Raw genomic sequence first — 20,592 nt, forward strand, 5'->3', positions numbered from 1 at the left:
AATTGTATGTGCAGTCAACACACCTTGAAGAAATCTATACACTTTTCATACTTTTTGCAGTATTTGCAGCATGCATGCACTCCACTGCAGCTGCCCCCCCTTACAGCACAACGTTATCCATCTGTGCCAATGTATTTTAGCACTGTGGACATTATATCCTATTACATCTGCATCGCCAGATAACCAGTGAAAGTACTTCCCTAGGATCACACCATTGGATGATTTAGTTTTGGTAAGCACCACGTATGAAGATTCCCCGGAAAGGTTTGATTTTCTGCATAATGAAGCAAAAGCTAAAGTTTTGAGTGAGTTATGAAGCAACACCATGGCCACAGAAATGTGCTAGTTGGAAAAGAAAACAATTACAATAATTTCTTGACTCCTGGCAGAAAGAACACAGAGAACTGTCCCAGCATAAGCTCTTAAAAAACCCCAGTAAGTTAGTTGGAAGAAGAGAACATTAGAAGGAACAGTTAATAGGCCAGAATCTCTCTCATGCTCCTGAAAGAAAAAAAGTTTGTTAAAAGGTGAAGCTGTTACAAGCTCAGATGCTTGTCTCATCCATGATTACCAGTGTAATAGGAACTCAGCTAGGATTTTCATTCTTAAAAATTCCCTAGAGAGCAGAATGAGAGAAAACAGAGGCTCTTACAGCAAGCAGATAAATTCTGCAGTAGAGATGCTGATCTCTATATTGCAACCTTGTACTGTATCACATATCAAATTACTTATACTATACCCAGACTTCATCAAATAGAGACCATCATATTTACATTTTAAAAAATAACAGACTATTAAACAGCTGGAGGTCTTGAAAAGGAAATGGATGGCTAAATATTAAGTGAAAAATCAGGTCCCCTTAGAAAAATTAGTACTTATTCCAAAAAGAAAGGCTAGACTCACTTTAGACTGGAGAACCATTACACAGCTGAGCTGTGGGATGAAGTACAAGAGCATGCAGGTCTGAAAAGCAAAGTAAGATCCCCAGTTGTCATTCACAACCAGTAACCAGGATAAAAGCAGCAATCATCACCAGGTTTACATCCTCCTTTTTTTTTTTTTTTTTGTGAAGGATCCTTGGAAAAAATGACTCTAAGCCTCCACAGACACTGTAATTTTCACATTCAGGCACATTCTAGTGGTGATCAAGTTACCTTCATGATGCCCCATTAAAAGTCTCCCCTTAATGCTTCATGATATATCATGACATTCTTGTTTTCCATTTTGAAACAGCCAGTAGCATCTAAAGCTCCCAAGAACAGCAACAATATCAGAACAAACCAACGGATGCATTAACTCCAGTAACCGGGACTAGCAGTGATTCCCAGTTTTGAGTTTTTCTGGCAAGCAGAGAGACCAGAACCCTCCAAGTCCCAGGAGAGCACTCCATCACCAAAGAAGGAAGTATTCTTTCACCCTCAGTCTTGAGAGATGGTTAATTAAATGACATCATTCTGCAAATACTCAGTGGATCTTGGCATCACTGAAAGGAAAGTCTGAGAGCCTCAAGAACCATCAATCTCAAGGGATCCCATGGTCTTCACAAACACACAGAAAGATGTGTAAAAACAGGCAAGATACGTGATGTAAATTGCTACTTGACCAGAAGTGATTAGACAGATTCCCAAAGGTAAAAAAGGGCAAGATTTTAGCTGCTGCCAGCTCTTCCTCAGTATTAGGAATAACGCTTGGGATTGCAGACCCTCACAGAGACTGAGTTCAGGGTGTGCTAAGTGAATTCATGTTGCTGACTACTGCCTGTTGAATCTTCAGGAAGCTTAATGTGAAATTTCTGCAAGTTATGTTTGGAGATACTCCTGGTGCATGATTTCAGTGGAGAAAAAAGCCTCCTGCTTGAGACCCAAATAAATCCTTTCATTAAAGTGAGGGTGCAAGCCTCAGTAAAATCAGTGTTTGACATTTAATTTGAAAGTGCAGAGTTTCAGCTTAATGAAGTCCAAGGCAGGTTACAGTTTCCTCCCTCAGAAGAAGAGGAAATGAGTTTGATGGTTGAAGCAGCTGGAAAGAAAACTCCTGCAAAAAGAGTTCTTGAAAAAGTCAGGGGAGCTAGGCTGGGGGAATAGTAGAAGGAAGGCAGCAGTAATCAGCTTCTATTTAATATAAGAGATCTTCATACTCAGTTCCACCAGAAGAATTGCTCCCTAAGGCAATTAATTGTCTAGGCAATTGTCTCCCTCAGCTTTGTCGAGGAGGTAAAGCGGATGAGAAAATTCAACAAAAGAAAATTATTGTTCATGAGGGATGTGTTGAAAGGGGGATTGAAGTTTTACACGTGTGGTCATGGGCTCTAAACGAACCATTGCAGCTCAGCTTGAGAACGTGATCTCAGGATTTATTAGTCTACAAAGTATCAGCTCAAAAGTCAAACACTTGGAATTTTTAGAAAAGGAATAGAGAACAAAGTGCTATTTTCCAGCTGTGTAATTTATGATGCACCTGTATCATATATATTGTATGAGGTTTTTTTTTTTTTGTTTGTTTGTTTGTTTGTTTGTTTTTTTTTTTTGTGGGGCCGAGGGGAGATGCACCACCAGAGCTTTGTCCCCTTCCATCACAGAAAATATACAACTTGGAACTAGGGAAGGTTCAGAGAAAGGCAATTAAGATGATAAATAGCTTCCCTATGAGGAATAAATAGACTAGTACTCTTTAGCTTGGTAAACAGATGACCCAATGAAAAGTGAAGACTGTAAAATCAAAGGTAGGCCATAAAAGTTGAGGAGATGAACTGCTCATAGTCTTTTTTAAAACAAAACTTCAGAGATATCAAAGAAAGAGTTCAGTGGGTTCTTGACACAACGTAGAGTTCAACTGCATAACCTGTTGCTACACAAAGTTATGGTTACCAATGGTTTACTGCTATTCTAATAATTATGTATTAAGCAAACCTCTATGGACTTTTCTTCCATGAGATGAACAGCCATAATTTTGTGGGAAGACTATTCAGTATGATGGAAGAGAATACTTTTGTCTTTTGGGAGCTGAAAATTCAGCTGCAGAGACTGAAGTATTGCTTGGTGTTAAGATTTCATCCTTTCTATAGTTCAATATATTTGTCATCTTTGGATAGAAAATACTTTCCTTCAGAAACCCAGAAATTTTGAGCAGTCAGAACCAATACATTACCACAAACATAGTGATGGGATCTGCAGCTCTATCCCCTGCAACTGATGCAGTCTGAGGTACCTCACCTACAGATTTCCTTGAACAACAAAGAAAAGGAGTGCTTCCAGCAGATGAGAACACACGTATTAAGATGAAAAAATATGAAGAAAGCAGCTTTGAGATTACTGCTCATGACAATTAGATAATGAAATTATCATCTTTCCTGTATACAGCTCGAAGAGTTCATGTACAAAATCTCAGATGTATTTCTAGCCCATTGCATTGTTTTAACCTGCAATCCGTGAAGAAAACTAGAAGCTTGGTGCCCTTCTCTCATGCTAGGGCTCCTAATGGCTTCTTTTACTGGAAGGCATAGATTGGCTGATGGGTGTTTATTATTAGCAGGCTTGGTGTTGACCGTCCTGACATTAACTAGGGGGAGATCATACTGCTCTTCTCAATATCCCCAATTGTCCCTCCACCTCCATTCCCCTAAAGCTTTTTGGGTAGGGCTAAGGGGAGTAAATTAGAGGAGATGAGAAGCATTCCTGTTTGAGCACAAAGACCTCATGAGATAAGTATATTCTGCTCCTGTGCATCAGGCTCCTTGTCCCTCTGACAGGTCAGTTAAATGGGAGATCCCATTCTTGTGTTGATGCTCAGCGTTATGGCATCACATTGAGGACCACTAAGTGCAGTTGCCTGGGAAATGCTGAGGTGACTACCAGGCATGTGAAGCCTGAGGTGCATGTGAAGCCTGAGGTGCTGGGTATCTGTTTTTGCTTGCCAGGATGGAGAGAGAACAGTGGGCAACAGCTGCTCTGCAGCAGTGAGAGATCATCATGCTTTGGCATTATAGTACACAAAGGAAGAGCCTTTTGTCTTGACCACTTGAGCAGATAAGAATGAGCAGAAAGTACTGGCAGCACAACCTCTACAGATGCAAAATCTGTCTGTTACTCTCCAGTATAACCTCCACCAAGATTTAATTTTTTAGGAAAAAAGAAATTCAAAGTTGTCTGCCTGAGGGATAAAGCAGTGGTTCTGACAAAAACACCACAATACCTGGAGACTGTTTAAACAAATACAGAAAGTTGGTTTTACCTGATTCTACCTACCTCCATATGCACTTGAATTCCTATAGCAGAGAAATTAGAAACACCTCCACACTGAGTCTACACATACATGGAAAAGGTATACAAATCTTAGCTCATTTTCTGGACTGAATCAGACATGTTCACACTCCCTACACTAATCCCTAGCACACAAATACACTGCTGTTTGTAGCAAAGATTGGCTGTCCAGATACTTCACCAAATACCAGCTACTCATCAGTTTTACTAGCAACAGCCAGTGGTTAAGTATATTCTGGACTTCATTTCTCTTAAGATCTTTGGGAACCATGGGGCTTAACTTTAAGTCAGCCATCCTTGGTTCTTAATTTAGCCCTACTTTGACACCCTCTGCATTGGGGTTTTAATCTTTCTTGGCAATGTCATGCAGCACGTTACATGCAAAGAACATCCTGTTACATTTTCAGGCATCTTTGACTACCAGTCAGGTTTGCATGGTTACTGAAATATTTTCAAGAAGCCAGATGCTTTTGCTGTGTCATTCTGGAGGATGTCTGTTGTGCCCTGGCCTGAACATACTTTTGGACTTACTAGTAAGAAAAAAAACTCAACTATTTTTTTTTCTTCTATTCATCAACACATTAATAGTCCCATTTGAGAATGAGGATGACTTAAGGTCAACATGAGCATAGGTATGTGTTCGGCCTCTGCCCATTAGGAAGACAATCTAGGCTGCTTTTCTAACCATGAAAATGTTATCTAGCCAGGCTTTCTGCTTAGCAGTTGCACAATAGTCTTCAAGTTAATGTGTTCCTCAAACATGCAACCGAGAATTCCTGTGCTCCCAAACTCAATTTGAAAACTACTGGCTCATGTACTGACTTTAATGTCTGGCAACCTCTTCCTAAATAAGAAGTGATTTGGGTATGCTATCAAAAAGAAACACTTAAGACAGTCTTCTCCTGAATCTCCCTTGAATCTTCCACCCTTTATAGCTATGATGTTATATAGCATAGGAAATGGCAGTCAGTGTTCCCACAATGACCTTATACCAACTGCCCTCACCCATGCTTTTGGTCTCCACACTCTATCAGCCTGAAATTCTGGTTGGTGGTATACAAGACAGTCAACAAGAACTGCGTCCAACTGAGTCCAAGCAGCATTTGGAGCCCCACCTACACAATCTGGCAAAACAAAGGGACCTGACATTATTTTTTCTAAGCAGAGATATCCAAGTTGAAGATCTCAAGCTCATCATTCAAGCTTTGTTCAGCTGCAAGTTCTCGCAACAAACAGCAGGTTTTTGTGCAAAACTCCACTGTACCAAGGAACGGGGCTCACAGAGAGGGCCAGAAACAGCACGCTCCTGTTTACGTAAAAGTGGAAGAAATCATCTCTGCTACTTGAAACACCTGCAAGTGCATTATCTGACTATATAGCAGTAGGGTAACTTTCCCCCTGATCAGTGTATCTTCAGCTAAGAAGCATTTTAGAGAACTGAAAGATACAAGCTCTTCCACGAAGCATGGGACCATTTATTCCCCTGTCATGTGAAAAGCTTCCAGTTACTCACCCTTGTCAATACGTCTTTCCTGAACATCCTCTGTCTCTCTCAATATAAGACATCTCTCCCAGTAAGTAAATTTTGTGGAACAAAGGGACTGTTTCATCAATTGACAGGTAATAGAGCAAAACAAATAATCATGTACAAAATGCAGCAACAAGCATAAACACTCTGTATTGTTCCCTGACCATTCACTTAATTTTGAGTTACAAATGGTTACTGATAGCAGAAAAGGGAGGGAGATAAATATACACAAAGAAAAACTTTTCTGCTTCACGAGTTTAGTTGCAAATCCCAAATCTTTATGGCTGAAAGTAACTTTTCTTCATAATGAATCTGGAATGCCTAAAAGATGTGGGAAATCTGTTCCCCAGCTTAATATTAAACTGAAATATGATCCTTTGGTCTTTAAACTGGAACATCTGGTAGAAAACTTTGCTGGTCAAAATTTATTAGCTAATAAAGACTATAATGAATTTCCACAGTTAGACAGTTACGCATGTTTTATATAAAAGAATTCATGACACTACAAAGCACTCAGCACTTAGAGCAAAGGCAAATATTATTTGGTAAGGCATGAAGGGAAGATACATTATTGCAATTTAAAATAAATTTCATGGCAATAAAATAACATACTTTTTCCTTTTAAAATACAGAGCCCAATTAAAATATAGCCAAACCTAAACTGTCAAACTCCTTAAAGCAAGAGATCAGACAATTATGTCAAATATGTTTAATTTTTTTCAAAGTAACTGATGGCAAAATAAAATATTTACATCATGTCATACTGTGTAAACATGTAACTGTACAAAGAAATATACATGCAAAATAAAGCAAAAAATTTAACTAAAACAATAAAGGAAAATAATACACAAACATAATGATATGAGGTTGGTACGAATACACATCCAGTTTTGAAGTCAGTTGTTTTCTTTTAAAAAGTTTCTGTACAACTTTACAAAAAAAACCAAAAAAACAAACAAAAAAGAATAAATAGGATACAGGGGAAGCCACAAAGCTCAAAACTAACCCAAGCTAGTTATGGCTTAAGACCCATATATCTAACTATTGTGGGATGTCGGCGTGGTTTCCTTAAACATGGCATTTCACACAAACATAGGTGACAACACACCCATATGAACTCAGTGATGCACAGAAAACCATCTCTGTCTTTTTAAATATCTCACGTTAATATTACTTCAACCTTTAAAACAGTTACTAAGACAATTACATTACGTATCCAATTCTCCTCATCTGACCACTACTTTCTGAATGTAATCTTCACCAAAGAGCACAAAATTAATTTGTTCATTTCACAGAAAGAAGTAAACACAGATTTGAAAATTCTAAAAAGTAGTAAGTATTGAGACTGATTTGGGGAAAGTCAGACTTTGGCATTTTAAATATAATAATACATTTTAAAAAGTGTCACCCTACTTCTTAATCAGTTTGACATTTGGGGTACGAATCTCTCTCTCAGTTTGTTTTTTTTTTTTTTTTTTTTCCAAACAATCCTTAAAACTTACTAGTCTTGACTAAATTCTATGCTAAGCCTCATCTTAAACTAATAATGACAGTGTGGTACAACACACCCTCCCCTGCCCACCCAGAACCCCCAATCACACAAACAAAACCATAAAGCTCGCCGTACTAAGTATGTGCTTTTTCTATATATTTATTACAGTTACAACAGAGGTCCTCATAAATAGTTGCATAAAATGTTAAAGCCACAACATTGCACATGATATGAAAGAAAACAAAATCCCAAATGAGTGCATTTACAGTATTACATCCTGCTGTATACTGCTTGACAATTGGGTCAGCAAGCTGGGCACCAACCCAAAGTCCTTTTCTAGGGGGACAGTGAGTACTGACCCAAACTGAAGACCCGCACAGTGGTATACCACCATTTAGGAAGGAGGGGGGGAAAAAATGGATAAGAGGAGGGGAAAAAAAAAAATTACAGATCGAAGGCAGGTAACAGTCTATATACAAGTAAGGCCTACATTTTATCAGAGCAAAACATTTCCTTCTATTTGTATGCAAAAACTTTGAGGTTGGATGCACTTAAAAGCAGAGTCTGATCTCAGTGCACTGCTACGTGAGATACATACAGCCGAGGCAACTGGAAAGCTCTAAGACCAAGTGAAAATCAGATGTTATAAATGAAGGCCGTACCAACGGGCAGCCATTTTGGTGAGTCTTCTCCAGGCATGATTTGATTTTTTGTTTAACACCAGTGCTTTGAACATAGGCATTTCTTCCTTGAATAAATCTTGAAAACGGTAGCTAAGTTCACTTGCAAAATTCAACTCTTGTTTATTAAAAAAACTATTTTTTTTTTTTGCAGAAACCTGAATAAAATACTGTTACTGTATCACTTGTGACTGCTTTTTGCAGAGTACAGTGCTATTGTCCTCCACCCCCGTGAAGTCTGCATCACCAGTCCCCCACGCCGCCCTGCGCGGGTCTCTGTGGAATGCATTTGCACACGAACATTCGCTAGCAGCTGGTTGGCTTGGGGTTTGCTTTCCTCAAAATTCAAGTCAACAGCTGATTGGCAGAAGGAGTCTATCTCCAGTCTGATTGATTGGCAGAAGGAGTCCATCTCCGGTCTGATTGATTGGCAGGTGAAAGAGAATGAGAGAGAACTTCAAGCAAGGTCAAACTCTTGGCAAGAGCCTGCTCTGTAAGAAGTTTTTAATGCTACGGATGGGTCGAACATCATTCTGGTGTTTTCGCCGCTCAATGAATGAAGTCAGTCTGGATATATCAATGCTGTCAGCACTTTTGCTATTCCCTAGCTGCAGCCATTGCTCCTGGAGGGCCAGTGCAGCCGAGGGACGCTTATCTGGGTCATCCTGAAGTAGGAAGCATACAAAATCTTTGGCCTTCTGGCTAACTCCTTTGAAGTAGTCATCTGGGAAACTAAAGTCTAAGCGGCAAATGTTCAGGCAAGTTTCCTCTACACTTTCATCCAGGAAAGGAGAGACGCCACTAAGAAGGACATACGTGAGCACTCCAATGCTCCAAACATCTGAAGTGAGGGAAACAGGATTTCCAAGAATAATTTCAGGAGCTGCAAACTCTGGGTTTCCAAGTAACTGGTGGATATAATATGTGGTATTGAGCTGGACTGCGTCTCCAAAATCAGCCAGTTTTATTGTTGGTTTAGTGGAACTCTGGTCCACCAAAATATTTTCAGGCTAGAAAACAAAAGCAAAAGTTAAAATGTCTTTTTTCAAGTTGGTCTAACACACATTTAATGCTCCAACATAACAGCTTCCTAACCAGTGTGGTCAGCTCTACAACACAGCAAAGAACTGCATGCCACAGGGATTACTGCTGAAGGCCTGCTCTGCAAAGCTCTGAGGCAGTCTTACCAAGGCTTCCCCCAAACCAACTAACAGGCAGGTTCTTGCCTACTATACCATGCAATCAGTGTGCTTTAGCTGCTGGCACTATAGTTTTTGCAGGAAGTATAGTTCTGCCAGGTTATACTGCAGCTGCTCATGACAGCAGCTTTGCAAATTTTCACGGGAACCTGTGTTTGGGAACTTAAGCTTTAAGAGCAGCAATTACAAACAGAGGGTGAATAAAGCAACTGATCTACTTGTTTTATGACAGAGACAACAAAACCCTTGCATTTCAAGACTGGAAAACTTTGGAATTTGCATGATGCTTTCAACAGAATTCAGTTTTACTTGGCGATTCTTTAACGGAATGCAGCTGTACAGATGGAAGACAAGCACTGTTAGGAGACTATGGCAGCAGCAGATCCTGCTGGATGTACATGACTTCAAGAGAACTGCCCCACTACTGGTGAGCTGAATTTGGAGTGGAATTATTTCTACAGTTTTATTTCTGAAGCTACTGTGGCTGTAGCAGTAATCTCTGCAAAGTAAGAGTGACTTATGCACAACTAGTTTTTAATTAGTTTATCGGGATGTACCGTGAGACCAGAAAAAGTACTGGTGAACTCTGAATATCACTAGAAAAAATTTAAATTTTGGGTCTCCATGGTATAAAGGCCCCAAACTGGTTCTGCTTGGAAAACAGAACTACACGGAGGGAAGATTCAGGCTCTTCTTGCTTTTTCTCACCATGACCCCATTTGTCTAAAGAGACTCTGCCTACAAAGATGACTTGTCAATACTAAAATTCCTTATTATTCATATAAAAATGAAGAAAAGTGTAAAGAGTAAGTTTTAAATTAATATTCAAATTAAGAACTTGTCATATAGCTTCTCCTACTAAAATGCATCAAATCCTTGTGGCTCAAGTAAAGTTCAAAGCATAGAACAAAAGCAAAACAGGTACCATTCACATAGGTATCACAGCCCTCAAAGTGCAAAGATGAGAAACATATTTGCAGCAAGAGAGGAAAAGTAGTCTCTTTCGCAACAAACTCCATGCTTCTCGAGAAAGAAACAGATTGCTCCTGCCAAGTTATCAGAAAGTAAATAAATAAATGAATAAATAAATAGAAATCAAACAAAACTGTCCCTGTCAGCAATTATTTCCAGCAGAAAGCACCACACAGGGCCAGCAAGCCATAAGGAGAGAGCACAGGGAACTGGAAGTTTCTGCTTTGCTGGCTAAGAGTGATCTAAAAAATTTGGGGATGGAGCCCCAGCCGTATCATTCATACAGTCTCAAAGCAATTCACAGTTCTATGTTCCCAGCTGTGAGTTTCCTAGAAGAGGGAGATTTTTATGCCTGGAATGATGCACACTGCCAGGAATCCCATTCACATCTCACCTTTAGGTCCAAATGTGCTATTCTGCAGTTATGAAGATACTGCACAGCTTCCAGAATCTCTCCCAGGTAGAGTCTGATCTTCCCTTCTGTGAGGTTTCCCCATCGCACGATGTAGTCTAGAAGGCGACCCTGGTCAGCCCTGTTGGAATTACAAGGGTTATATTCTGGATAAATCCATATATGAGAACTGAAAGAAAAACCTAACAGGCTATAGACTACAGGAACAACTGTAGCCTGCAGCAGCTAGAAGACAAAGGACTATGGTATGAAGAGGAGATTTCATATCAAGCTACCAGATCACAACATTTCTAATTTACTTGTGCAGCCACTTGATACAAAATAACAGCTGGACCTTCAGACTAAGATAATCATCCACATATCAATTTAATATCTCAACTTGTTTCCTTCTGAGTAATAAACTAAATGTTTTAGTAACAGCGTTAGACAACTGCAATATTTTACTTATGTGCTTTCAAACTTCCATGAAATCTTAGAGCTCCTTATTCATAAACCACTATAAATGCCCCAGAAACTCAGAAGATTTTACAGATAACATTAAGAGTCCACACACATTTCTAATACTAGTATGTAGTTGGTGGAGGTCTCAAAGGTATCGATAAGGCCAATGAGCTGGGGATGCTGGAGATTCTGCATGACTCCAAGTTCATGGGTAACCTGGTCTCGCTTCATCAGCTTCTTATTCACAAACTTAGTGGCTACTGCTCGCTTGGTTCCCTTCTGGTCACACTTCTTAACGACAGAAAATCTGCCCCTGGAATACAATGTTGAAAGGACAGAATTAGCCAAGAGATGCCATGAGGACATACTTTCACTTGAAAGATATACTGCAAGAGAATCTAACTTTAGATCTCTAATAAGCTACCCTTACAGAGCAATTCCTGAACATAAGAGTTTTCAGTGCATGCATCTACTACAAATTGTGTCTGTATAAACCTGACAAAGATCTGTTTTATCACAACTGCACAGAACTCAAGTCAGAGTAATATCCAGTTTCAAAGGTTACCACTAAATTGGACAACTGTGTTTTCTATGTGACTAATTTTGCCCATTTTCAGACTTTTTTCATAACCTAAATAAAAAAGTTTAAGAGAGCTTCACTGGAGAAGCAGTGTCAGTCACTGTATAGCACATTTAAAAAAAAAAAATAAAATCTCCTAATCTATGACACCACTTTAGCCTAACTACATTCTGTTTATGCAGTGCCATCTAGTGCTGGTAAAACTTTTGCTTCCTCATTTCTATTTAATCCAATGCAATTCTGGCCTTTTAGGCTCATACAACAAGTATTTTTCAAGGAGAATTTAATTTTTGAAAGACAAGACAGTATTTTGACACAGAGATACAGAACTCACCTGCCAAGCTCAGCCACTTCATTGTAGTGGGAATCAAAGTTGTCTTTCCAGATTACCATGATCCCATCAGTTCCAGGACCTAGGGAAAAAAAAAGAACAGTATATCCAAGATTTATTATACTCAGATTTTAAACTAAATTGTTGTCATTATAACATTGAAATATGTTATTTCAAATGTTTGCAGAAGGAGAAATATTTGGATTTCTTATCCTGTTAGGGAATAGATTTTAGGAAGAATTTGCCTCAGTCAGACTGGGCTCTATCATCTTTCTTTTGAAGCTCTGTCCATATTAAAAAACAATTCATAAGGCCTCAAAAAAAGGCCTCATATTATCCATCCTCCTGGAGCTCAGAAAGAAAATTATTTCTGTAATCAACTACTTCACTGATAGTTTTCAATGACTGCTACAGCAACAGAAGAGTATTCTTTATTCTTTGCACAAGAGCTGAATATAATCAAATGGAAAGTCAGTTCAAGTCTGAAGGACTAAAAAATATTTCCAAAATTTGAAGTTGAAACCTTACTTAGTGATCCAGACTTCAGAGTTTTCATTTTGCATTTATTGGTGGGGGAAATGAAGGGAAGAATGGTCCCAGAAAAACTGGGGCCAGAACTTCTTCATAAAAGTAGTGGTAGAGCTGAGAAGGACTAGCAAAATACAGCTGCCTGTCCTTTGGAGTCTAGCTGCAGAGTAACTATGACATACCAAATTCTGGTTTAGTTTTGATGGAAAAGTAAACACTTTGTAAGTGCTTTTGGATAAGGTCAGTAAGACCAAAGACTGTGTCTGAAAGACAGTAGTTTAGTCTACAAGACTTCCGCGACTCTTGATTCTTGTCAAATCAGTTTTAGGCTTCTGAACTGATGTCCTTCAAGCACACAGTTTCACAGTGATTCTTATCCATCAGGAGCTTTTTACTCTCCTAACTAGAAAGTTTCCTTCGCTGAGATACTATGAGAGGAATCACCCCATCCTGTTAATCCCTGTATGACGACATAGGGTGGCAGCAAGACAAACTGGATTACACAGCAAAGCGGTCTGGCCAATGCAGCAGAACAAATTCTATAGTGGAACTACTTCAGGTACAGTGGTAACTATCTGTATAGGAATGAGTAGCCTTGGCAAAGTGAGAGAAACTGTAAAAAGAAAAGGCATTTTACACTATATCTCATAATCAACAATACACCTGCCAGTGGAAAAAAAACAGTGACCTGGCAGTGTAACAGCTACCTTAAAAAGTAACACCATTTTTCATGAAACGTTAGTCTAAAGATGACAATTTTCTGACTCCTTTATATATTGCAGCACATTCATCCTAGGGCTTAACTACTGTCTGTCTTGGTCAGTGGGCAGGAAGTGCCTGGAATAATCACCACCTCAATATTGGCAGTAAGGCACTTACTGTGGTTACCAATAGGCAGCATGGCAGCACTGGATATAACCCCCCCAAAATTTCAGATGAGATTTGGAAGGGACACAGCTTTCACAGTCTAGTTTAACAATCTACAAAAACGGCAAAATTCTTGGAAAAAAAGGCAATAAAGACTGTTCAGGAGAGGTACAGGACAACTGGAAGTCCCCATATTAGCTTGGACAGATGTACAAAGACAGAGGGCAGCACTTCATCTCTTGTTTTCTTTTGTATGAGTCAATTTGAGACAGAGCCATTGCAGCTAAAATCTATGAATTAATTCTCACCAATGGATAAATATATGGGCCTCTCCATGGATTAAAGGACCCAGTTAGTATCAATTATTATGACCTGCATGTAAGAAAGCCTTCTATCCTTCTGTCTCTGTTTTACCTGTTTCTATAAAATGGAGAATCTTGAACACTTAAGAATAACTAAACATACAAACATGCACCAAAGCTTATCATTATGTCATCAAACACATAAAATTAAAATCTTTTTTTCCCCTTTGCTGTCTGCCTCCAAAACAGAGGCATTTTTCATCTTTGCAGGTCTCCTTTTTGTTTCCTCACAAACAATCAGGTTGCCTCGCTTCAGGTACTGAAATCATGCAACTTAAATGTAGATCAATGATGCAAAGACAGGAACTCATTATATATTTTCCTAAACATTGTGGCTGTACAATTCCAGTAAAGGATAATTAAAAAGACAGAGTAATGCTACTCTTTTCTCATCTGTACACTTCAGAAATTATAAGTCAGCACAGTAACATTCATTGAGACTAAACTAAGAATGCTGATGATAAAATATGATTTTATCAGTGCGTTTGAACTAATATTGGCCAAGTAAATGCATATGTGATAGTACATAATTTATGTATGAACCTCTAATCAGTTACATTCTAAAACTTCCTCTATTTCTGCTAAAACAAACAATATATCACAGGTAAAAAGGCTTGTTATGATACTGCTTTAACAAAGGGATGCCCAAGAGCTGAGTTTTTTCTTTTTACTGTTCTGTGGGTACCAGACACTTTGAATGTAACTACATTTTTTAAAAAAAGCAAAGAGACAGGCCTACCTAAAACTCGTAGACTGGCGGAAGATGAAACTGAACCCATATCGTTTGCAGCTATACACGTGTAGATACCATCGTCTTCTGCAGTGACGCCAATGATTTTCAGCGAAGCCTCTCCTAAGTCACTGGGAAATGCAACGGCATCTGTTAACTTTACATTAATTTTGCAGACCTTAGGATATGAAAACTAGACAAAGTTAGATTGATATTGTTTATACTTCTTAGTCTCCAGCCCGTATCTCTCTCTTGACAAACATTACTAACCCTGTCCCTGCCATATCAAAAGTGTCTTTCAGAATGTGAGCACTTTGTGTTCATCAAGTATCTTGGAATGTCCTACAGATTATTAGAAAAACATCCTCATTGACATTCTGTCTCAGCATGCCCCAGGCTCCGTTGTGTTTGAAAACTCAAGTGCTTTCCTTGTTTCTTCCTGCTTCCTCTACCTTCTTGAAGTTATGAGAAGCTGTATCAAGACAAATGTCTATCATCGTTCTTTCTGAAAGGTTTGTTTCCATCCGTAACTCCCAGCAAATATCAGCTGATCTGTCATTTGTACTTTCAGAGCATTCACTCCTTGTAAGAGGGAGCTTCCTCTTCAACACTTCACAACTTTGGAGACCTCAGAGTCTGGGAGAATGAGGATGGGAGGTAACTAAAAAGGACTTAAGTTTTCCCTGAGCTCCAGGTCAGCAACAGCAATAAGCTATGTAAGACCACATCACAAAGATTCTGCAGACTCTTCCCTAATCTTTCTCACTTTTCAATCACACTTTTTATTTGATGTCTTTAAATGTCTACTTAAATCTTACTCTGTGTAAATTATTTCTAGTACTCTTTTGACTATCTGACATGAACAGCAGGTCATTTAATTTGCAACAGTCTCTTACGAGTACTTGGTGTCGTGGCAAAACCACAACAATTGGCAAGTCCTACCTACACTTTACTAGGCTCAAACCAACTCTAACATTGTGTTATTTTTTTCCACAATAATGCATATTTTCAAGATTTTCTATCATTCTTATTGCTTTCCTTTGGATTCATCTTAGTTACTACCAGCCATTTTACTGACTGAACTAAAAACTATTTGCCATGGTCTTCGCCACACAGTTTCAGGAGAAAAAAAGAAGGTACGTTTTAGGAACATAGGAAGATGACCACCTTCCCCAGTTCAAAGAACGTGTCATAACTATTTCTAAAAATCTGCCAGCCACAGACAACGTGATTTACTGGATATAGTTCTGTAAGAGGAATGAGTAACACTGAATTAAACCTAGCAAATCTAACTCTTACTCATCTCACAACAGCCCTGGATGCAGTAGCAAAGCCATCACACTAACTCTGACACTCTGTTAAAAAAACACAACCAAACAAAAAACCCAAACAAAAAGTAGGAGCAGCAGGAAGTAAAGAAAAACACTATAATATGCCATCCAGTTTTCATACAAGAGCTCTTGATTCTGAATTAAGAGCATAATTCATACATAAGATATTTCTTCACACTGAAGTTACTCAATAAACAACATTTCCTGTATATAAAAGAGTAAAAGAATGCTTTTTCAGAAAAAAAAATTTAACATTTAAAAAAATTTCCCATTCCAAAATAACAGTTTCTCTTATTAATCAGGTGTTTGAGTTACCAGTTATTCTGTAAAGTTCTATCACAGCAAAGCTAAACCCAGGCAAAAATGTTAATATCCATGCTTCAACAATAAAGAGTGACACTGCCACCTCAGTAGGAAACAGAGGCTTTTCTTTGCAAATTACTGTAGTGTGATCCGAAAGCTAATAAAGGAAATGAAGGACTGGCAGGATCTGTCACTGTCACAGCATCTGGCATGTCACAACATACTGTTCTGTTTCAAGCACCAGGTCAGCGTGACAGAACAACAGTTGCAGCAGTAGTTAATCAGAAATAACAGATTAATTTTCTTTTGTTTTTAAAAATCAAGTGAATATGATATTTTGGCACCCCAGTCCTACACAGAAGTTACACAACATTTCAGGAAAATCTCAGCTGTGAAATCCCCCTCTCTGTCTGAGGGCAATCCTATTTTCATGCCTCAGAGCCAAAGCTGCCCTGCACCAGAACAGACAGAAAATACAACTGTTCCAGCAGTTCCTGTTGAACATGGCACAAATTACTGTACCTGTACGAAATGCTGTGATGACCGTCATTGCTCAGTGTGTTATGATCAGGACCTTTCCAAGTAATTGAAGCCTTGGGGCGACCACAGACTTTACACTTAAGCACGATGGTCTCTCCTGTCTCACATGTTACCTCACTCAATGGAATTATAAACTCTGGGGGAACTGGAAAAAGAAAATTAATGGCATTAGGTCAACTGAAGTAAATTCATTAATTTAATTTCTATTCCTTGTGCTCCTTCTTTTCTATTAGACAAAATAGTAGGGTACTTTACATTTCCAAGATGTATCTATCCCCCTACCATTGGAGCAGATCCATGGTTAGGCCACTTGCTGAGGCTCTGCAGAGCTACTACACTTTCCTCTACGTGAACTTGGACACAATGCTGCTGCTATGCCACAGATAACCGTGAAACCTACCATGGTGAACCTAATAACCCTGTTTATGGCAAGCTGAGGAAACTCTACAGGACAGTATTTAAGGATGTGCCCAGCTAGGCTATCTTTATATCCAGCTAAGTTTGCAAAAGGGAACACAAAACACTTAATCCACTGAAGCACTGTAGTGGTTTCCCTTTTCCACAGGTGAAACTCAGAAAGTTTGGTTCTGTGTATTAAGGCAAAAACTCAGTTTGGCCCTAACCCCAAGGGGCCACTATCTTTGTCCTGATTAGCCTCTGCACTCGAGAGGTCCTGAACGTTCCCTAGGCTGCAAGGTTAAAAATAAAGCAGTTCCAACTCCTGGCCTTTTTACTTTGCAAATTAAGCAAGGCCCAACTTCCATACAGTCTCCACACAGAACACATACTATGGTTCTTGTGTTTTATGTTGTTTTGGATTTGTGGGGGGGGAAAAAAAGTTCCTTGCATCTTAAAAAATAAATATGATGTTATTTCATTCTACCTTATCCAAAAAGTGCCTGTGTACATTCTGATACAATGCCCTCAGTTCCCAACATAACTCATATCAAGCAAATAATGTTTTAATCAAATTATATTGGCTGCGACTTTTAAAAAATTAAAGTAACTTACCATCATAAATGTAATTGGGGTTGAGAAGCTGAAAAGAAGAAATTTAAGAATTAATGTCCTGATAACTGTATAATAACTTAAAGAATGGTACAAAACCAAGCACAGTGATAGGTTCAAAATCCATGAAACATCTGAACGTTATTCAATTATTTCTGCATTACTCTTTTCCTTTTCTGCAGTTATCCTTTTGTTGTATCATGCTTGCAGGTTCAAAGATTATACCTTCCTGTTTTCAGAAAGGTCCATTAAAACCACTGTTGTCTTTGATTCTTTCCTGTGGAATTCTGACAGAAGTTACTTTTAAAGAAATCCCAACCCAACAACTTTCAGCAACTACCACATGTGTGTAACACTTACCTTCACAGAAACCTTGTTGGCAAGTCCTTCTCGGGATTTGCGGTAACCGTTTTCTAGCTTGCCTTCCCTTTTGCCGTCTTTATCTTTTTTCTCAGATTTCTTCCTTAATCGGAGTGCTGTGTGCCAAGACGTTGACTTCCTGAACACAGAACATGAAACTTTGATCAATTTTTCTCATGTTATGTGCTATACTATTTTCAAATGTTACTGGACAAGTATGTCGAAATGTTACTTATATGTATTACAGTATAGTGAAATGAAATACATTAAGTATTACGTAAGAGATGACATCCTTGGCTAAAACTGTAAGCAAGCTAGTCATGTAGTCTGTATTTCAGTATTTCTTGAAATCACTGCTCAAATGGTAAACTTGCTATGTGAAAATACAAACTGTCAATCAAGCTGAGCAATGGTTGGTACCAAATACAGCCTACAGGAGCTTTATATAAAATTTCAATACCAAGAACTTTGACATAATTTCTTCCATTGCAGATTTGAGAGAGGTCTTCTGAGCACAACCAGTCATTTTCATTTCCTTTGTGGCCTAAAGTGGAGATCTAGGAACTCTGAAATCTTGTTTCACTTGAACAAACATCCCCTCCCTGTTTTCCTAGACAATGATGTCTAGACTGGTAACTCATTCTATTAAACAAACCATTTAATGCTCTTAGATCAGGCATTCCTTTCCCATACGACTGGGTTACTGAAGTTTTTAATAATGAATATGTGCTTCTGGGATCTTTCTTACTAGCTTGTATTTTGAAGTTTGCTAAGGGACCTCTTAAGTACTCATTCTGTTTGTTGTTCATTTATTTCTCAATGATCACATCAACTTTTGGTTTAAAAGGTTCAAAGCCTTGCCTAAATTGGAAGATTTTCTTTCTCCTCCCCTTCTACACACACCCAGGCACTCACTTGATGGTTCCATCAGGGTTGTCAATGATGACTGCACTGGTATGCCCCAAGACATAGCCGGGAATCCAGCCCTCAGCTGCGGGGCACTGATCAGTGGCGGCTCTGAACACCAAAAACATGTTCTGTTGGTTGCTGGCTAGAATCTGCACGACCTCTCCTTGGTAGACATTTATCTCATCCTCCTTCACTGCCGTGTAATCGTGTGTCACCAGCATGGTGGAGATATTGCTACTGCTGCTACTTTCACTCTGCAAGTGTCAGTCAGAAGCAGAGAGAAAGGGGAAAAAAAGAGAATCAAGTTTAAAGTTCATGAAGAAGACTAACTGTTCTTGGCCTGATACATTACCTGTATAACCCACAAAGTTTAAACTGTAGTCAAAGAAAAGAGCAACAATTTTTCTTTTAAAGCTGCCTGTGTCTAATTTTCTTGTGCATTAGTTTGATCTTTGAATATCTTCACATACCACTGCTGCATAAATTGATTCCCATTACTTAAGATTATTTCCATTAACTAAGAATCAGTTTATACATAGATCTCATCTTCTTTTCAAGCCTAGACACTGAACCTCGCATCTTCATCAGGCAACAAAACTTAGAAGCATGTAAGACAGTTTTTCATGGTCTTAAAATTACAGTTTCAAAATCATAATCATTAGCTCATAAACACTGGAAATTCCTACAACAAAAAATACATATACTCTTTCCTAACTATTTGTCAGATCTCAGACACCAGCCTTCTGCACACAAAACATGACAAGGTACAAAAGAACAAAACAGGCTTTTGACAGTGTGTCTCAAAACCACATGGCTTATTTCTGGTTGAATCTGTATGATCAGGTTTATTCCTTAAAATGCAAAGGATGAGGTAAATTACTGAAATAAGAAATTATTAATTTCTTGGTTGAAACAGGCCAACTATACTATCAGAATCACTTCTGACTGATTAGTGATTATGATAGCTGAGTGGTGTAGGCTGTTCATCATACACTTTCAACTACTGTGTACAATCCTCACTAAGTATTTGTAGAAAGCTAATTATGGTGGATCAGTTGTAATCATACTACTTTCAAAACAAAAATCCTTGTCCTGACTATAAATTCACTAGAAATTATTATTTTTTAAAAGTAAGACTTATTTTGTCAACTTGCATGTATTCAGTGTATGAGGTTTAAAAAATGGAAGTGTGAAATCTGTTACAAGATTACACAATCCACTCCCTCGATAAGTTATTTCCTTCTTGAAACAAATTAAAAACAAACTGGATGGTCAATTAACGATGTGGCATGAGGTGTGTATGTATGTGTGTGCCTGTCTTTCGTCTCTGTTCTTATTTCAAATTGTTTCAGGTCACTCACTAGCGGTGAGGGCTCACTATTGCTCAGTAGTAGCTGAGCTGAAGAAGGAAATTAGTGCTCAGATATAGCGGGAGACTCCTGTTGCTTATATAGCATAACCACATGTTAGCACCATGTATGTGCTAGTAGAAAGCTTGGCACACAAGATTTAAACAGTGTAATCTTTTTTCTCTAAACTGTCAAATATTCCTCCCCTCAGTGTTGAGGAGATGCAGCAGGTGTCAGTGGACAGAGTGGTACACTGGAAGCCTTAACACAACATTCTCTTCCCATCTGCTAATGGTCTTGAACAAGTCACTCCACCTCTCTGTGCCTGCGCTTCCCTATGAGTACTCTGGCTGAGAAACCAAGACATTTGGAAAGGAACAGCTTCAGATTACTCATTCATAGCACATTCAG

The 20,592-nt window shown here is 38.7% G+C and overlaps 1 protein-coding gene across 1 annotated transcript in view; it reads right to left on the reverse strand.

The window, feature by feature from the left end:
- Positions 1 to 6,405: 6,405 nt before the first annotated feature.
- TRIO (trio Rho guanine nucleotide exchange factor) overlaps positions 6,406 to 20,592 on the reverse strand; it is a 250,107-nt gene continuing 235,920 nt past the window's right edge. Inside the window, 9 exon segments of the mRNA XM_027888455.1 lie at positions 6,406 to 8,969; positions 10,525 to 10,663; positions 11,096 to 11,296; positions 11,898 to 11,976; positions 14,391 to 14,512; positions 16,538 to 16,700; positions 17,567 to 17,594; positions 17,924 to 18,062; positions 18,839 to 19,086. Coding sequence (XP_027744256.1) covers positions 8,427 to 8,969; positions 10,525 to 10,663; positions 11,096 to 11,296; positions 11,898 to 11,976; positions 14,391 to 14,512; positions 16,538 to 16,700; positions 17,567 to 17,594; positions 17,924 to 18,062; positions 18,839 to 19,086 — 1,662 coding nt within the window. The 3' untranslated portion in view covers positions 6,406 to 8,426.

Source organism: Empidonax traillii, unplaced genomic scaffold (assembly GCF_003031625.1).
Source record: "Empidonax traillii isolate 1590-97213 ecotype Southwest subspecies unplaced genomic scaffold, ASM303162v1 scaffold238:size1398292, whole genome shotgun sequence".
Lineage (NCBI taxonomy): Eukaryota > Metazoa > Chordata > Aves > Passeriformes > Tyrannidae > Empidonax > Empidonax traillii.